We start from the raw sequence: 19,455 nt of genomic DNA, 5'->3' as shown, positions 1-19,455 counted from the left end.
CTGAAAAACTCCCAAGAAGTAGGGCACCTGGGTGCCTCAGTTGGTTAAGCGTCCAACTTCGGCTCAGGTCATGATCTTGCAGTCTGTGAGTTTGAGCCCTGCGTCGGGCTCTGTGCTGACAGCTCAGAGCCTGGAGCCTGCTTCTGAATTCTGTGTCTCCCTCTCTCTCTCTGCCCCTCCCCCGCTTGTGCTCGCTCACTCAAAAAAAAAAAAAAAAAAAAAAAAAAAAAAAAAAAAAACTCCCAAGAAGAATTTGTGTAACATTAGCTTAAGAGCTTTACAAAATAGGAATTAGGGGAACTACAATGAACCAGTCCATATATATAGTTCAAGGTAATGTACCCTTCATAAGTAATTTACTAGACCACCTTGTAGTCAAAATTCAATTTTAACTTTGCAGAAATTTACACCATAAGTATTTTTATTGTATTATATTAAAAGCCAATACCAAGTTTTAAAGAATTAACATAAATCTTACACAATTTCTTCCAGAAAACAGTAAGAGAGAATACTTTCCAACCTGTTTTATGAAGCCACTATTACTCTGATACCAAAACCAAACAAGGCAGGGGTGCCTGGGTGGCTCAGTTGTTTGAGTGTGCGACTTCAGCTTAAGTTATGATCTCACAATTTGTGAGTTCGAGCCCGGCACCAGGCTCACTCCTGTCAGGCAGAGACCCCTTTGGATCCTGTCTCCAGTCCACCCTCTGCCCCTCCTCCCACTTACGTGCTCTCTCTCTCTCTCTCTCTCTCAAAAATGAATAAACATTAAAAAAAAAAAAAGATTAAAAAAAAGAGAAACAAGACAGGGCACGTGCACATGGCACACACACACACATGCACAGTCAAACATTATCTCTCATGAACGTAGAAGCAAAACTCCCCAATTAAATTTTAGCAAATTCTACCCAACAAGGTATAAAAAAAAATACACTACAGCTAAGTGGGATTTATTCCAGGTATGGTTCAATATCTGAAAATCAATAACTTATCACATCAACAGACTAAAGAAGAAAAATCAAATGATGCTATCCATTGGTGTAGAAAAAGTATTTGACAAAATTCAACACTGATTCATGATAAAAACTCTCAGTACACTAGGAGTAAAAATCACGATCCATAAGAGTAAAACTAATAAACTGGATCTCAGAAAAATACCTTTTGCTCTTTGGAAGACTCTGTTAAGAGGATGAAAAGTCACATTATATATACTGAGAAAAAATATTTCCAAATCACATATATGACAATCTCATAAAAGGCAACTACAAAAACACTTGCAGGTAACGTAATACTTAATGGTGAAAGACTTAATTATTTCCTTCTAAGATCAGGAACAAGGCAAGGATGTCTGCTCTCATCACATAGTTTAACACAGTATTGAAGTTTTAGACACTATACTAATGCAAGAAAGAGAAATAAGACAGATTGAAAAGGAAAAATAAAACTGTCTCTCTTTGCAGACTACAGTGTGATTTTCTATGTAGAAAATTCCAAAGAATCTGCAAACATTTCCTAGAACAAGCAATTTCAATTAAGGCCACAGTACATAAGACAAACAATTTTACCTGCATTTCTGTATACTGACAACGAACAGGTGGAAACCAATCAAAAATGCTATACCATTTTCAATTGCTCCACAGAAAATAAAACACTCAGGTATAAATCTAAAGAAATGTGTACAGGATCTGGGGTGCCTGGGTGGCTCAGTTAAGCATCGACTCTTGATTTCGGCTCAGGTTATGATCTCACGGTTCATGAGTTTGAGTCCCATGTCAGTCTCTGTGCTGGTAGCATGGAGCCTGCTTGGGATTCTTTCTCTGCCCCTTCCCAGCTCATGCTCTCTCTCTCTCTCTCTCAAAATAAGTAGATAAACATTAATTATTTTTAAATAATAAAGAAATGTGTACAGGATCTGTATAATGAAAATTATGAAGCGTCAATGAAAGAAATTAAAGAAGAACTAAATACTTGCAGAGTCACACTGTGGTCATGGACTGAAGACTCAACATATTAAAGATGTCAATTCTCCCTATAGTGATCTATAGGTTTAATCTAATCTTATCAAGTTTCTTTGTGGATACAGACAAGCTTATTGAAGGCCCTAGAATACCCAAAATAATGTTGAAAAAGAAAAATAAAGGAATGACTCTTCCTGATATCAAAGGTTATCATAGAGCTGCAGTAATCTAAACAGTGGTACCATCTTGAAATAAATGGAAATCAGTGGAATAGAATATAGAACCCAGAAACAGATCCAAATCAATATGCTTAATTTTTGGCCAAGAAGCAAAAGCAATTCAATGGAGGAGGGAGGGTTTCTTCAATAAATGATGCTGGAGCAATTGTACATCCAGAAATAAAACCAAAACAAAGCACAAACAAACAAACAAAAACCCTTGACCTAAACCTCACACACTCAAAACTGATCATATACTGACATGTAACTGATAAATTTGATCTCATCAAAATTAAAAACTTTTGTTCTGTGACAAGACTCAGTTAAGAGAATGAAAAGACATTATATACTGAGAGAAAATATGTCTAAATCACATATATGACAAAGACTTTGTGTCTAGAATATATAAATAAAACAATCCTCAAACTCAATGTTAAAACAATCTACTTAGAAAACAGGCAAACACAAGCACAATCATTTCATCAAAGAGGATACATAGAAGGCAAATAAACACATGAAAAGGTATTTAACATATTAGCTATTTAGTGAAATACAAATTTAAAGTATATTGAGGTCTATCAATGCATGTCTATTAGAATGGTTAAAATAAAAAAGTGATAACCCCAAATGCTGACAAGAATACAGGAGAAACTGGATCACACATACACTGCTGCTGATAATGTAACATGGTACAGATACTCTGGGAAATACTGTGGAAGTTCTTGTCAAACTAAAAATGGACCCAGCAACTGCACTCATAGGTATTTATCCCAGCAGTTCACACAAAAACCTGCAGATGAATGTTCACAGTAGCTTTATTTATAATAGTCAAAACCTGAAAACTACTCAAATGTCTTTCATTGGGTCAGTGGCTACACAAATTGTGGTACATACATATTATGGACTACTGCTTGCCAATAAGAAGGAAGAACTATAATTCATGAAACAAGTTGGATGAACTCCAAGGATATATGCTAAGTGAAAAAAGCCACTCTCTAAAGTTTGGACACACACTGCATGATTCTGTTTATGTTACATTCATGAACTAACATAATTACAGAGATGGAGAACACATTAGCAGTTGCCAGGGACTAGGTTTGGCTATAAACGGGTAACAACATGGAATCCTGTGGGGATGATATAATTGAGTATCTTTTTTTTTATTAACTTGTTTTTTTATTTTTTTAAATTTACATCCAAATTAGTCAGCATATAGTGCAACAATGATTTCAGGAGTAGATTCCTTAGTGCCCCTTACCCATTTAGCCCATCCCCCCTCCCACAACCCCTCCAGTAACCTTCAGTTTTGTTCTCCACATTTATGAATCTCTTCTGTTTTGTCCCCCTCCCTGTTTTTATAGTATTTTTGTTTCCCTTCCCTTATGGTCATCTGTTTTGTCTCTTAAAGTCCTCATATGAGTGAAGTCATATGATTTTTGTCTTTCTCTGACTAGTTTCACTTAGCATAATACCCTCCAGTTCCATCCACGTAGTTGCAAATGGCAAGATTGCATTCTTTTTGATTGCTGTGTAATACTCCATTGCATATATATACACCACATCTTCTTTATCCTTTCATCCATCGATGGACATTTGGGCTCTTTCCATACTTTGGCTATTGTTGATAGTGCTGCGATAAACCTGGGGGTGCATGTGTCCCTTCGAAACAGCACACCTGTATCCCGTGGATAAATGCCTAGAAGTGAAATTGCTGAGTCGTAGGGTAGTTCTATTTTTAGTTTTTTGAGGAACCTCCATACTGTTTTCCAGAGTGGCTGCAGCAGCTTGCATTCCCATATAGTTGAGTATCTTTTTTTTTTTTTTTTTAATTTTTTTTTTTTCAACGTTTTTTATTTTTATTTTTGGGACAGAGAGAGACAGAGCATGAACGGGGGAGGGGCAGAGAGAGAGGGAGACACAGAATCGGAAACAGGCTCCAGGCTCCGAGCCATCAGCCCAGAGCCTGACGCGGGGCTCGAACTCACGGACCGGATCGCGAGATCGTGACCTGGCTGAAGTCGGACGCTTAACCGACTGCGCCACCCAGGCGCCCCTATAGTTGAGTATCTTGACTGAAGTATCTAACACTAATGTATTATCCTGTGAATTTACAATTACCCAAAATAAAATGTTGAAAGAAATTCAATGGCAGCTAACACCAATTAGCAGACTGTCTTGATTGATATTCCAATGTATACAGCTTTCCAGAGACAACATACTTCAAATTTGTACTGACTAAAAAAGTTTCTTCCCAAATAAGCTACAATTCTGCTGCCATTTTATTACTATTACTTGGTTACAACAACAGCAAGGTCAATTCCTTTATAAATATTGCACCTTTTGACTCTTCTGACCGTAATTTAATCCACTAGTTACCACTAAAATGTGTTTTGTGGGTTTTGGTCATCAATGAGCTATTTGTAAAACATGCATTCCAAATTTTTTTCTGATAGTAATGTTTATGTAAATTGATTAATATAATTTTATTTTACTTAATCCTGCTTTAACCCAAACACATACATTCATATGAATATTACCTGTGGCTGTGGAATACAATGTGGCCCCAGTTAACATATACAGATCTGATGATGATCTATAACTTTCAAACTCCCATGATTTTTCAGAGAACTAATTTTTAGGTTCTAATACTGATCAAATTTGTTTAAAATGTCTGTGCCATAAATGTAACTAAACATGTGAGTGGGCAAGAAAGCACATGCCACTTATTTGGTTCAAAGTAACCTTTAGTAAATTGGAAAAAATATATATTTATTTTTCCTAAAGGAAATGAAGAAGGTTACATACAAGTTAGATTTAACATCAAGTTAAAAGGCACCAGCGTGGCTCAATCAATTAAGTATCTGACTTTGGCTCAAGTCATGATCTCACGGTTCATGGGTTCGAGCCCCTAATCAGTCTCTGTGCTGGCAGCTCAGAGCCTGGAGCCTGCTTCAGATCCTGTGTCTCCTTCTCTCTACCCCTCCCCACTCACGTGGTCTCTCTCTCAAAAATAAAGAAACATTAAGAAAAATTAAAAAAAATATATCAAATGCTAATATAGTACTGATAAGAGCCAATATAGACACTATGTGTTGTTTTTTTTTTTTTCACATTTAAGAAATAGTAAAATAAATGTTTAGAATTTAGGACAGAAACTAGATCAGACAGAGGAAAGGTTAAATGAGGAAAATAAAATTAATTTTAAATAATTATTCTAAAAACAACACAGATTTATATGGTCCTGAAAAAAGGCTTAGAAAAAAAAAGTTTGGACATTCTGATGGAAAAATGTCTTAATCATAAAGGTCAACAACATAACAATGAAAGCTGTACAAATTTTACCTAAGTAAACTTTCAACTATGTTTTTAAGTTGTCAACTACTTGAGGATGGAGTAAATGAAATTTAAGTCTCTTAAGTTTACAAGCTCTCAGCTGTTCATCATCAAATGTGATAGCTATCAAAGGATTACTGCTAATGAAGAACTTATCACTATCAAGTGAAACAAGTTACCAATTAGAACACTAAATTTAGGGATGCCTGGGTGGCTCAGTCATTTGAGCATGGGACTCCTGATTTCGGCTCAGGGAGATCCCAGGATTGTGGGATCGAGCTCACTCAGCGCTGAGGTTGTTTACGATTCCCTCTATCTGTCTCTGTCCTTCCCCCTGGGCCCCTCTCCCCAGCTCATGAGCTGTCTCAAATTAAAACAACAACCCCCCAAAATCCACCAAATTTTAAAAAGTAAATAGAATTACAGATCAGAGGTTGGCAAACTATGGTCCAAGGGCCAATACCGGGTTGCCATCTGTTTTTGTCAATCAAGTTTTATTGAAACACAGCTATGCCCATTTGTTTATGTATTGTCTATTGTTGATTTTGCCTTTCAACAGTAGAGCTGAACAGTTGTGACAGACTGAATGACTCTAAAAGGCTAAGATATATACTATCTGACCCTTTACAGAAAAAGTTTGGTGATTCCTGACTTATACTAAGAAGTTCTTTAAGGCTACTCATATTACTACTTCTCAATAGTAAGAAAACCATTTCCACATCTTAGGTATATTCATTATCTGAAAGTAGCATAAGATCATATGTTGAGATGAAAACTAAAAACGTAGGATGAAAATGCCATCTTTTTTTGTCAAGTAGAAATCTCAATTTTAAAAGTTGAAAATGGGGTTCCTGGGTGGCTCAGTCGTTAAGCATCTGACTTCGGCTCAGGTCATGATCTCACAGTTTGTGAGTTCAAGCTCTGCATTGGGAGAGCACGAGCCCTGGGTGAACACCACTTCTCTCCCTCTGCCCATGGGATTTTCTCTCTCTCTCTGTCCCTCTTACTTGTGCCTTCTCTGTCAAACAAACAAACAAACAAAGTCGAAAATGGGCTCTAGTAACTCTCTAAGCTGATGCCAGTCAATGAAATGGATACCTAAGAAGGCCTTGAACAGGTAAAAGTAAAAACATGTCAAGTTAAGCAGATAATACAGGAAATATAATTATTAAAAGAGTAATTACTTACGCTGTATGTGAATGAGCTGCTTTGGCATCTTAAATTCCCCAGGATAGATAGACTCATAGTAAGCAATATTACTTTCTGCCTCTGGGACTGGTATGACCATATTATCCCTCTTCTCGCCATACACCTGCTGTGCTGAAATAGCCCGCTGAAGATGGTGTTCCTAAAAGAGGAAAAAATAGGTAAGTCTGTGTATTTTAAAACAGCCAACAGAACATATACTTTATGAAGAGGTTTTTACTTTAAAAATAGAAGGACTTTAGGGGCATATGGGTGGTTCAGTTGGTTAAGTGTCAGACTTCGGCTCAGGTCATGATCTCATGGTTTGTGGGTTCAAGCCCCACATTGGGCTCTGTGCTGACAGCTCAGAGCCTAGAGCCTGCTTCAGATTCTGTCTCCCTCTCTCTCTGCCCTCCCCCACTCGTGCTCTCTCTCAAAAACAAACATTAAAAAAATTAAAGAAAAATAAAAAGAAGGATTTTAATAGCCTTGAAAGGATGCTGACAATACAGTTAGTGGTAAAAACATATTAAGAAGAAACAAGGTTTTGTTAAATACACTGTATACTTTCTCAATTTAAGAAAGGTATTACACTGAAATTGAGTTAAATTATACAAAAGATTCCAAAAAATTGACCAAACTGTTAAAGTTTGCATTTTATAGATGAAATTCAAAGAAAAAGGGTTAAAACATTTAAATTTGTATGAAGAAAGATATGGATAAAAAATTATTCTAATCTCCTTTTTCATAGAATGCTTCATAAATGTGGAAAAATACCTTCATATACATCAACTAATATCTTTTAAAAGAAAGAGATTATTATCTCCATTTTTAGTTTATGAAATGGACACATTCAAACCTGGTCTTTTGTCTCTATAACCCCTTATGAATTTCCAGATCCCTTTTGAATCATACTGGAGTGAGGACAGGGGTTGAAAGCATAGGCTTCAGAGTCTGTGACTCCTGGAAAGATACTTTAGTTTTCTAAATCTGTTTCCTACAGAAAGAGAAAAATAATCTACTTTATAGAGTTGGTTGGAGGTTTAAGTAACATAAATGTGCCTGAAATGTTTAGTATAATGTGTGGCATATAGCATATAACAGGTACTAAAAATAAACTTTGATTTAGTCACCACACAGAAAGATTTTACCAGTTTGTGATACCACCAGAGCCATAAAAATACCTGTTCTCACCCAGCCCATGTATCATCACTGAATTTTGGTAAATGTTTCATTAAACTGATTTTTAAAAAAATATATAAAATACAAGTTTAAGGACAAAAAAATATTCCAATGGTATGAAAACAGAGAATTCCAGTCCTCATATTCAGGTAAGATTTAAAATTCAGATAGGATTCTCCTATGCAACACACAGAGCTTTATTTCTAGGGCGCTGGTTCACTTGATATATCCTGGAGATCTTTCCACACTGACACTTCTACTACAATTTTGCAACAGCTGCCTTGTGTCCTACTATATGGATGTACCTGACTTACTTAACCAGACACTAATTGATAGGGAAAAAACATTACAAAACAAAACAAAACCCTGGAAACAACCTAAGTGCCTACCTTTTTCCCTGAATGCTACAAAAATCACTCCTGTACTGTTACGTACAAGACAGCTTTGTGGCTTGGTGAAAGCATCTGTAGGAAAACTGCAAACGAAAGTCCTCAAAGGACACATGGGGTTCCAACAAAATACTGCCTGCAGCATCTTAATGACTCTTAAATTTTAAAATCATCCATCTAGTTATTTTAGGTTAATTTCTTTATAAGGATGATTAAGTTTTTCTTAAATTTTGCTGCTGTTTGCTCATTTTCAAAAGTGCTTTTCTTTCTCGACATTTAAATAGATTATTTCTTTTCTAATATTAAGGAAATTGGCCCCAGGTAATACATTTTCCAAGTATTTTCCTTAAATTTGACTTCTGTTTTTATTTTTTCCATGCAAGAACGTTCTGTTAAACTTATTAATCTTTTTCCTTTATGGTTTTGTCATGTTTAATAAGAGGTATAAATTGTATAGTCACAAACCAGGGTGTACACAAATTCTTTTTTATAATTCAATTTGATCTTTGATTTAGGTTCCCTACTGGCTAATTGTATCTTTATACTTTAGTATAGTTTGTTGTCATATCTACTGGCCCTTATCTATTGACACAGGGTGCTGGGAAGTCAGTCACATGTATACTTTTTCTATTCTCAGATTCCCTTAAATGTTGAGAAAAATTTTCTTTGACCTCTGCCCTGCATACTTATACCAAACTCAAGAAGGGAGTGGGGAAGCAAGGCACATTACTCTTAATTTGCATTTTGTTCCTAATTTAGAACAGTTAATCTATTATCACTTGTGGAGGTGAACATGAGACATATGGTCTTTTCCTTTTTTTGTATAAGGACAGACGATGGCAAGCCACTTTTCCTAATGTCATGCATAAAATCATCTATTCTCTTTATGATTAAAAATGTGCCAGTATTGGGATGCCTGGGTAGCTCAACACGCGACTCTTGGTTTCAGCTCAGGTCATGATCTCATGGTTTGTGGGATCAAGGCCAGCATCCAGCACCACACTGACAGTAGGAGCCTGTTTGGGATTCTCTCGCCCTCTCCCTCTCTCTGCCACTCCCCTCCACACACACCTCTCTCTCTCAAAATAAATAAATAAACTTAAAAAAAATGTGCCTGTATCCTAGAATAAATTTCCCTTGCACTTGGGAGTATTCCTAAACTTTTTTCCTACTCTATCCAATTGTCCCTTATGCCAGATTTAACTGATTTTAATAGTGTAGCCTCATACTACATTTCATTATCTAGTAAGGCAACTCCTCCCTCATAATTCCTTTTTCAGAATATTCCTGGCTATCTCATTTATTTTTCTAGATGAACCATAAAGAAAATTACTTTCCAGGTGTGAAATAGAACCCTTAAAATGTTTTGACTTTTATAGGCAATATGGTATGCCGGTTAAGAACATGGACTTTGGCAACCAAGAGTGCTCTGGATCTGAATGTTGGCTCCATGGTTTACTAGCTCTAGGTCTTTAGGACTTGAGACAAGATATTTATCCCAGCATGTTTTATTATCTCTAAGTGTACATTGTGCACTTACCTTATGGAATTGTGATTAAAATGCATGAAACATACCATTCAACATATGGTAGCAAATATGTATCTTTCATTATTAGAAAAACTAAAGAATGTTCTATATGCTTAACAGTTACCATTTATAGTCTCTGTAGCTTGAACAGTGTCCTGTAGATTTTTCCTTATGGTTTTATCTATTTTCCATAACTATGAAACCAAATTTTTATTTATTAATATTAGAGTGAATACTTCCTGCCCTAAAAAACCTTTTTTTTTTTTTTTAAATAAAATACTTCCCACAATTTCCTCCTATCTTTAACAGTCAAGAAAATATTTTCCCCCTAATACATGGCTTACAGGGGTAGTGTCATAATGTGTGCAATATACTTTTGAATGGTTCAATTATAGATACATTTTATATAGAGTAAAAAATAAACTGCAAAACTAACAAGTTTGGAATCTAGGTTGTTCAGCTTTTCTCTAAGTTTGAAAATTTTTATAATAAAAAGTTAGATGAAGAATAGGGTACGAAGGACCCTAAGTGTGTAGAGTATAAAAGACTTATGGTTAAGTTCTAAGTCTTTCAAAGCATTCCTCAACAACTGGGATATAGCTATAACTTTATATATCCCTATTTTCCCTTTCCCCATGTATGTATGAGGACTTTAAGACAGGAAGGGGACCAAACACAGGCCACTATGGCTGGAGCATGGTGAGTGAGTGAGAATAACAGATGCTGTCTGCTCGGGGGATTAGCACCAAATCATGCACAGTCATTGGTCATGTTAAGGATCTGTCCTTTTACTAAGGGCAATAGTGGCTGAAAGGTTTTAAAAGATCACCTTGGTTGCTACATAGATAATAAACCATATTCTATAAAATGGAATATGTGCAGACTTTAAATGGCTCAGAATAATATTTAATATGGAAAAAAACCCAACTTATTAAAAAGTTGTAAAATCTTTTTACATCTTTTAAAAAGATGTAAAAACTGTATGTTCAGGATATTTGTAGTAATTAATCTTTTTTAAAATAAAAAGATATAATTGAACATAAGCACATTCACAAAAAAGTCTAAAAGTAGATGAGCATATATATAAAACAAATCTCTATATTCTTTTATTCCTTTCCCTGCTTTATTTTTTCACAGCACTTACCATCCTCTGACATCTCATATACCTGTTTACTATTGTCACCCCTTTCTCCTCACCCTCCTCTGCCACCCCAATCTAAGCAGCATGAAGACAGGGATTTTTGTCTATTCTGGTCACTGTTAAACAGCCACCCTAAAACAAGAGCTGGGCACAAAGCATAGTGCTTAAATATTTGCTGAATAAATATGTATGTATGTATGTATGTATGTATGTGTATACACATATACACATATGCACACACATGTATGCACGCACACACACAAAGTTTCAAAGTATAGACACCAAAGAGTTAACAGATTATCTCTAAGTGGTACAATTTTGAAATGCTCTTTTGTACTTTGTTTCCTATATTTTCTAAAATGTACCTATAATACTTTTGGACAAAAAAATATTTGAGTACATTTCACTAAATGATTTTATAAAACAGTGTTGATTTGTAAAAGACGTAATTTATTTGGTTCAGTAAAACCTTCCCCATTTAAGTTAGTTTAGTTCAAGAGTAAAATATACTTGCAGCTTTCTAGGAAAGTATTTTTAAAACCCAAAACTATATACATCTATTTCTAGGAAACAGAACAAATTACATTACAGTAACATCACATTATAAGTGAAAATGAGATTTTTAATTTGAGTAGGAAGATGTAGAATCGTGAAACCAAGTAACAAATGAATAAATGAGAATGAGTTCTGAATTCAATTCAATAAGTTATTGAACGCCTGGACTAAATACCTAAGACAGATAATCCAATTTTCAATTACAATTTATATGGAAAGTTAGATATTCACTGAAGATAAGATCTGTCAATGAAATTTTTGAATACATCTACTTGCAACATTAAATAGGTCAGCTGTGTTCCAATAATTTCAAATAGTCTAGTAAAGAGTATGACAGTTAAAAAAGACAAAATGCTGGATTCTAACCTTATATATATATATATTTTTTTTTGAACTTTAGGACTTCTGAGAGGTCTTAACATACTAATGGAAATTGGGGTTGTTCAAGAACGGGGATGCAGTCCTTCCAAACTTATGACCACAGAACCATTTTTTTTCAGAAAATATCTGTTAATAGCTCATGGAGAACTTCTGTAATAGTTTGGGAAATGCTGGTAGAGAACAAAAACTAGAGATACAGAGCAGAACATCTAGGATTAAATTTGTTCATTAACTTAGTCCATATTTATTGAGTGCCAACCATGTGCCTGGCACTGGGAACACAATGTTGTAAATAAAATACACACAGTTCCTAACATTGTAAAGCTTACACTCTACTAGAGAGCAGATACTAATACAATAGTCTTAAAAATAAATTGTACAGTGTGGTAAGTGCTATGAAGAAAAAGTACAATGTGTTATTGTAAACATAAATAGGAAAAGGATTTCAAGGACAGTATCATTTTCACTAGTGCAAAGCTAACATCTGCAGTAATGGGACATTTAAGCTAACATATGCAGTAATGGGAGTTACTTAAAAGACTTTAAAAAAAAAAGGGAATAACTATGTTTGAAGACTACTTATACATTTGACACAGTGGGGAGGTAAAATTTATACTGTATTTATATTAAGCACAGTTGCAACTAAAAATTAATCACCAAAATACCAAGAACAATTATAATTTTTCATAAAATAACAGAGGCATAAATTCTCAAGTTTGGTTTTACAAGGAACAAAGTAAATAAAATTAAATGATCTAAAGAATTCTTTAATATTTGATCCCACATAAAATGGAGTTAGGTTAACTATAACTTATGATTAAGCAAATAACTTAAAAAGCTTCTTGTACTGCAAGTAATTATGTTTTCTATACATAGCAATATGAACAATAAAAAAGATCTGGAAAGACTGAACAATAATCTTTAGAAAGTTCAGAGGCACATCGTCATGTGTCCATGAAACTTGCTATCATGACACTAAGCTCCGTAAGTATTCACTCATGTTACTTCAGCCCGCCTAGTACACAGGAAGAGCATGGGTTTTACAGACAGAATAAGAATACATAAGAATACGTAAGAATCCTAGCTTCCTCATAGACTCCAAGTCCAGCAAGTCACTTTGCTACCTATTTGTATTATTTTGGTTTTTTTCCCCCCCTTACCCAACTTTCCCTCTCTTCTCTCACGCAGTTAATGCTTTTTTCTTTTACTCTCCTCTTTGTTACTTTTGCTTATCCCTAGAAAGAGGTTGCCCTTTCGGGTGCTTTTTTATGGTCTCTTTGTTAAATGCATTGGTAGTTAATGTGAAAGGGTTAACTGGTTCTAAACAGGGCATGTCACTTACATTTGAGAAGTCAGAAAATACCATTTTTATTGATTAAATGAGAGTGACATTAGCTATGTGTAGATAAAAATTATCTGAAGGGACAGTATTGCAAAGGTCTCTTAAGCATATGCTCTGTGCTTTTGCTCACATGGATGAATGGCTACCTCTGCTGACATTACCATTCACCATGCCCCCGCTCCTCCATGGAAAATTCCCACTTGTTCTTCTAGGTCTATTTTAAAATTATCTTTCCTCTGCCTCGTCTTAGCACAAATGCTCCCCAGTTTGTGCTTCTATAGTACTACATTCTCTATTTAGAAATTGTGTTGTAATTGTATATATACTGATCTCTAAAATGTGGACACTACGTTTAATTAACCTTCAATTTTTTTCCTTTAAAAGATGTATTCTCTTGTATTATTTGGGGACTCTAAATTTTTTTTAAGGATGAAGACTAAATACAATTATCTTTGTAACCTGTTCAGCATCTAGTACTATATTTTGCTTTATTGCAGACACTCAATACTTTGTTTTATAATATCTAATAAATATTAGCAAACTGAAAAGAGCTATTTAAGGTCATTTTGTACAAATTCCTAAATAAAGATTAAATTATATTCACTTATTAAGTTTTTGTTTAAGCAAATAATGACCTTAACACTTAGACGTAACAACAATTAGGACCATGTTTAGCCCCTCTGGGTTAAGAAATTAAAACATGCTATTATAAGCAACAATATATGAAATTCCTTATGGGGAAATAAGTGATTACTAATTTATAAAAAGCCACTTGAGAAATTTAACCCCTGATTATTTACGCATGTAGAGCTAGACTCCACTGCTACTTGAACACAAAGGCTGAGCTGCATTACTTTCTCTTCTATTCTCTGATGACATTTCTAAGAACTAAACATCAGTGCCTATTCAGGAACATGGCTTCAGCAAGGACTGTGTAGTTTTCTACATCCAAACACCCAACTCACGATTGGCTCATCAGAAGAACTTTCTGACTGGTTTCCCTGCTTCCATTTTTTACCATTCTTCATAGAATAGCCAATCTGTTAATATGCAAGGCAAGTCATGCCATTGTTCCATTTAAAATATTCCAGTTATTTCTTACCTCATTCAGAATAAAAGCCAAAGTTCTTAAAACTGCTTCCAAGGTCCCAAATGATTTGTACTCCCCCTTTTCTGGCATCATTCACTATTTTCCTCTTCATTCACTCTGCTTTTCCATACTAGATTATTTGCTTTTTTTTCAAACTTAAATAGCTTGCCTTCTCACCTTCTTCAAGTCTTTGTTCAAAAGTCATCTTTGCACAAAGATCATTCTTTGCCAGCCTCCCACTATACACCCACCAGAATATCTAAACTTGAGGCTGACAATACCAAATGATGGTGAGGATGTGGAATAACTAGAACTCGCATACACGGTGTCACTGAGAAAAAGGTATGGAAGATCTTACCAAACATACCCATTCCACATGCCCAGTAATCTCACTCGTAGGTTAAATTTACACAAGCCCACAACAAGACTTGAGTAAGACTATTCATATGGTTTTATTCATAGTAGTTCCAAAGTGGACACAACCCAGATATCCATCGATAGGACAGATGAACAAACCACGGTATAGTAATGTAGTGGAATAATACTCAGCAACAAAAAGGAACTACTTATACATGCCACAATATGAGTAAATCCCCAAAACACCGAGGTGAGTAAAAATAGCTTTATAAAACAGAGTCCACATTCTTTGAGTCCATTTACGTGAAATTTTATAACAGCCAAAATTAATCTATGGTGAAAAAAAATCAAAACAATACTTGTTTCTGGGGAGTGGGGGTAAGGATTAATTGGGAAGGGGAATGAAGACACTTTCAGGGATGATGGTAACAATGCTCCATATCTTGATGAGGGTTGGGTTATGAAAGTATATGAGTTGTCAAAATTCAGCTAGCATATACTATTTGTGAATTTCTTTGTATGTGAATTTTACCTCAAAAGAAAACAACAGTAAATACTGAACTGTATTAATGACATTTATGTTGAAATATTTAGGAAATCATGCACTGATGTCTGCAATTTCCTTTGAAATGCATCAAAAAATGGATGGGGAGATGGATGGATAGGACATAAAGTAGAGTAAAATGTTAACAGTAGAAACTAGCTAGTGGGTATACAGGTCGTCACTGTAAATTCTTGAAACTTCACTGTATATGTTTGAAAATTTTCATAATAAAATGTTGCAAAAAAATATGAAATCTCTCTCATCTCTTAACTCTAGAACACTTTATCCCACCCCCTTGCTTTCCTCTATAGTACTTAGCTCCTTGCAGACTACTGAATTTACTTATTGTTTTATTTGTCTTATCTCCTTCTCCTTAAAATATAAGATCCATGAAGGTAGGAATTTGTTTTTTGCTTAGCTCTGCCATAGGTCTAGAACTGTGCCTAACACAAATACCGAAGAAATATTTATTGAATAGATGAGCCAGTGAATTGCGCCAATTATTTAAGGTCCACAAACTGTTCTGGTTTGGAATAGACTTCATAAAAAAACTAAGATTAAATTTCATAAAAGCAAAGAAACAAATTAAGGCTTAAACACATTTGGCTTTTGTATTTACAATACTCATGTGAATAGTTAAAATAGTTGAAGATATGGATTATTTGGGATGAAAAAGAACAATTCAATTCTTACTATTTTCTACAAGGAATAAATGGTAAAAGAACATAAAACTATTACCCTCTACCCCTTCTCCCACTTAGAGATCAATACTCTGAATTTACTTTATTTCTAGAGTATAAAACAGTAAAATAAGACCTTTGCTAAGGTACATGTAAAATAGTCCAGTGTTGTTTCTTCTCTGCGGTGTGAAATAGTGTCAACTTAGTCCATTTCTTACAAAATATTCAGGACATAAAGTATTATGTAACATGGTCAAAGGTAGCCCCAGACAAAATTAAGCTCAATTTTGTTGCTTGCCTTCTCATTCCTTTTTACACCCCTTACATCCCTTTAGACTTGGCTTGTGCTGTATTTACTAAGAGCCTGCATGCCCAATGTGCTGACTGGCATGTGAAGGGGAAGGGACTGAAATTAGTTTCTTTCTACTCTCACAGAAGTGACAATCTAAATTTTTTTTTAATGTTTATTTATTATAGAGAGACAGACACAGAGCATGAGCAGGGGCGGGGGGGGGGGGGGAGGAGGTAGAGAGAGGGGGAGACACAGAATCTGAAGTAGGCTCCAGGCTCTGAGCTGTCAGCACAGAGCGGACGCGGGGCTCGAACTCACAAACTGTGAGATCATGACCTGAGCCAAAGTTGGTCGCCCAACCAACTGAGCCACCCAGGCGTCCCACAGAAGTGACAATCTAATTGGAATGCTTCCCTAAAAATTAAATGTAAAAAGGCTCAAAAATCTCTTGTTTCTGGTTATAATCTTTATGCTGATGACTTCTAAGCCTCTGACATATCCTGGAGAGCTAGCTAGTCATCTCTCATTATTTAATACCTTTTAACTCACACAGTCAAATAAAATACAAACGGTGTTTCTCATTTTGGGAGGTTACTACCCTAAATCAACAGTATTGAATAATCAAATTTAAACTTGTCTAAAATTAAACGTGTTTATATAATCTAATACAAACAAAAGCTATGCCAAGATTTAGTCCTTAGCCCTTGTACATATTCACTCTTGCAATTTCATCCATGATCATGGCGTTAACTGCCATTTGTATGCTGATGACATGATTCGAAACCTTAATTTCTAGCCCAGATTTCTGCTAAACTCTAGGCACATGTATAAAGACCTCTTACTATATGTTCCACAGACATACCTCACAGAACACGAACATGAACATCCCCACCTGCTGACTCTCCAAATCTGTTCTTGCTCTCGTAATACCTAATGCAGTGAATTGCACCATCATATATCTAGTCACGCAAGTCAGGAGACTTGATTTTTCCATCTCTCTCTTGCTCCCTACTTCCCCATTTCCAAATAAGGCCATCAGATCCTATAGATTTCTCATTCATTTTATGTCTAGAAATTATTCAGCTTTTTTTTTTTTTTTTTTAATCCTATTGTTACAGTTCAGGCAGCAACTAGCCTTCTTACTTCTAGTATCACTATCCTCTAATTCCCTTCTAACGCTACTGCCAGGGGCCTTTCTAAAAGTTAGATCCCATCACTCTGACATTTAACCCTTGGTTGTCTACTGCCTTCATGATGAAATTCAAACTTCTTGGCATGATCTAGCTCTAGCTAATTCTTCCAGTCTAACACTTTATTACTTTTTACCGATTTTCACACTCCAACCACAGGGAACACCTAAAAGAACTTGTTAGTGATACCTATATGTGATATTCCCTGTCTTTAAGTCCATCTAAACCTCTCTCTACTCCTTATAATTCTACTAGGATATCTACCCCTTTCAGAAAGTCTCTTACAACTATTACATGACACTTTCATAGTGGTAGAATAGAAAATAGATACAGGTGATTTTTAAAATGTCTATTTCATAAAAATTCAATTAAAATCCTCATGAAATTGAAAACTAAGCAAGTAAGAATTCAGAAAAAAACTTCCTGATAGGGGTTTCACCCTTAAACTACCTGCCTCACACATACCAGAAGGGACAGAGCACAATAGGTAGGGAAGAATACCAAGAATTAGAACAAGCTCAATAATAAGATATTTTAAAAAAGTCATTCATCTTGGATAAAATATTAATCTTTTTTTTAAAGTAGGCTCACGCCCAGCGTGATGCCCAATGTGGGGCTTGAACTCACGACCTTTGAGACTAAGACCTGAGCTAACAGCTGGACACTCAACTGACTGAGCCACCTAGGTGCCCCAGATAAAATATTAATCTACTTGGAAGAAACAACTTCGTGAAGTCCTTTATAACTTTGGGTATAAAGCCTTAGAATTTATTACTGTGTCTATTAATTCATCTTTCCAGAACTAAAATAGTAATAGCCAACATGTACTGAACATTTATTACATGCCGGGCCTTCGTATATCTTATTTCATTTAAAGCTCATAACAATGTATGTTATATACACACACAGAAAAAGATGTGGCAACTATCATCACGTATTTCACGTATCAGTAAACTTGCCTAAGTTCATTCAATTAGCTGGATTCAAACCCAGCTGTGACTCTAGTATGAATTCTTAACAACTTCATTATATTAATTCCCCAAAAGATGTAGATTCCCCTCAGATTGCTTATTAGATGCAGTTGCTTATTAGATTGCTTATTAGATGCAAGATGTAACTATACAGTAGAGAGACTGGTCCACACCTTGACTAGGTGATCAAAACTAACATTATCAATGAGAGGCATATAGGTATATGTGCCTCCAGATGTGATACCATGAGAATATGACATCCTTTATGTAATATTCTACCTGGGAGTGCAAAACCTAATTGAATCTAATTGAGAAAACATCAAACTCAAAATGGGATCCTCTGTTAAAAATAAAAAAAATTAAAGAGACTGTAATCTTCAAAGACTATCTGTACCATAAAAGATTAAATACCCACTGAAATATTTAGGAATAAAGGACCATGATGTAGACAATTTAGTCTCACATGGTTTGGAAAAATATATTATGTATGTGCATGTGTTATACAAACACATACAATACATGATAGCATATGAAAAAGCAAACAATAAAGCACATTGGGCAAAATGTTAACAATTGGTATGTATGGGTGTACTACTCTTTCTTACAACTTTTTTGTAAACTTGAAATTATTTCCCAATAATAGCTTAAAAAAAAAAAAAGAGTAAAAAGAAAGAGAAAAACAAGACTCCTTGAAATCCAGAGGAAGAGGTACAAGTACTTCTTCCAGAATTACTGCCAAGTAACTGCACTATCTCTGATCACATGTCAGTGAAAGTTTTCTGGCTCTTTAAATTAATTTCCTTACCTAAACTACATATTATCAGAATACTGTCTTCTGAATAGTTCTAGAGACAGCATTAAGTGTTATGTGAAGAGTTGTGTGATTCATTTTGAGAAATGCATGGACAGGGATAAATAATGTTGAACAGTTTCTGTACAGAAGAATCTTCACAGGTTTTACATATACTAAAATGCACTATGATTTTCCAAATGAGTAATACAGAAGTCAATATATCCTAATTATTACTGACCATTTAGTGTAATTCATCTAAATGTTAGGTGGGACCAAACCTTTAATTTTCAGTATTAAAAAGTATGGTAAGCATTATCATATTAAAA

General features: G+C 35.0%; 1 protein-coding gene across 5 annotated transcripts in view; it reads right to left on the bottom strand.

The window, feature by feature from the left end:
• The window catches only part of EPC1 (enhancer of polycomb homolog 1), a 95,612-nt gene that overhangs the window by 25,628 nt on the left and 50,529 nt on the right, over positions 1 to 19,455 (bottom strand). For all 5 annotated transcript variants that reach the window (XR_009247659.1, XM_058681536.1, XM_058681533.1 and 2 more), the window contains exon 2: positions 6,698 to 6,857. Coding sequence is in view for 4 of the 5 variants with exons in the window: in XM_058681536.1 (XP_058537519.1) it covers positions 6,698 to 6,857 (160 nt within the window). In the remaining variant the exon portion in view is untranslated. The remainder of the gene's footprint in view (positions 1 to 6,697; positions 6,858 to 19,455) is intronic.

Source organism: Neofelis nebulosa, chromosome 8, assembly GCF_028018385.1.
Source record: "Neofelis nebulosa isolate mNeoNeb1 chromosome 8, mNeoNeb1.pri, whole genome shotgun sequence".
Classification (NCBI taxonomy): Eukaryota; Metazoa; Chordata; class Mammalia; order Carnivora; family Felidae; genus Neofelis; species Neofelis nebulosa.
Note: the sequence above shows the minus strand (reverse complement) of the source record. Positions and strands in the feature narration are given on the sequence as shown.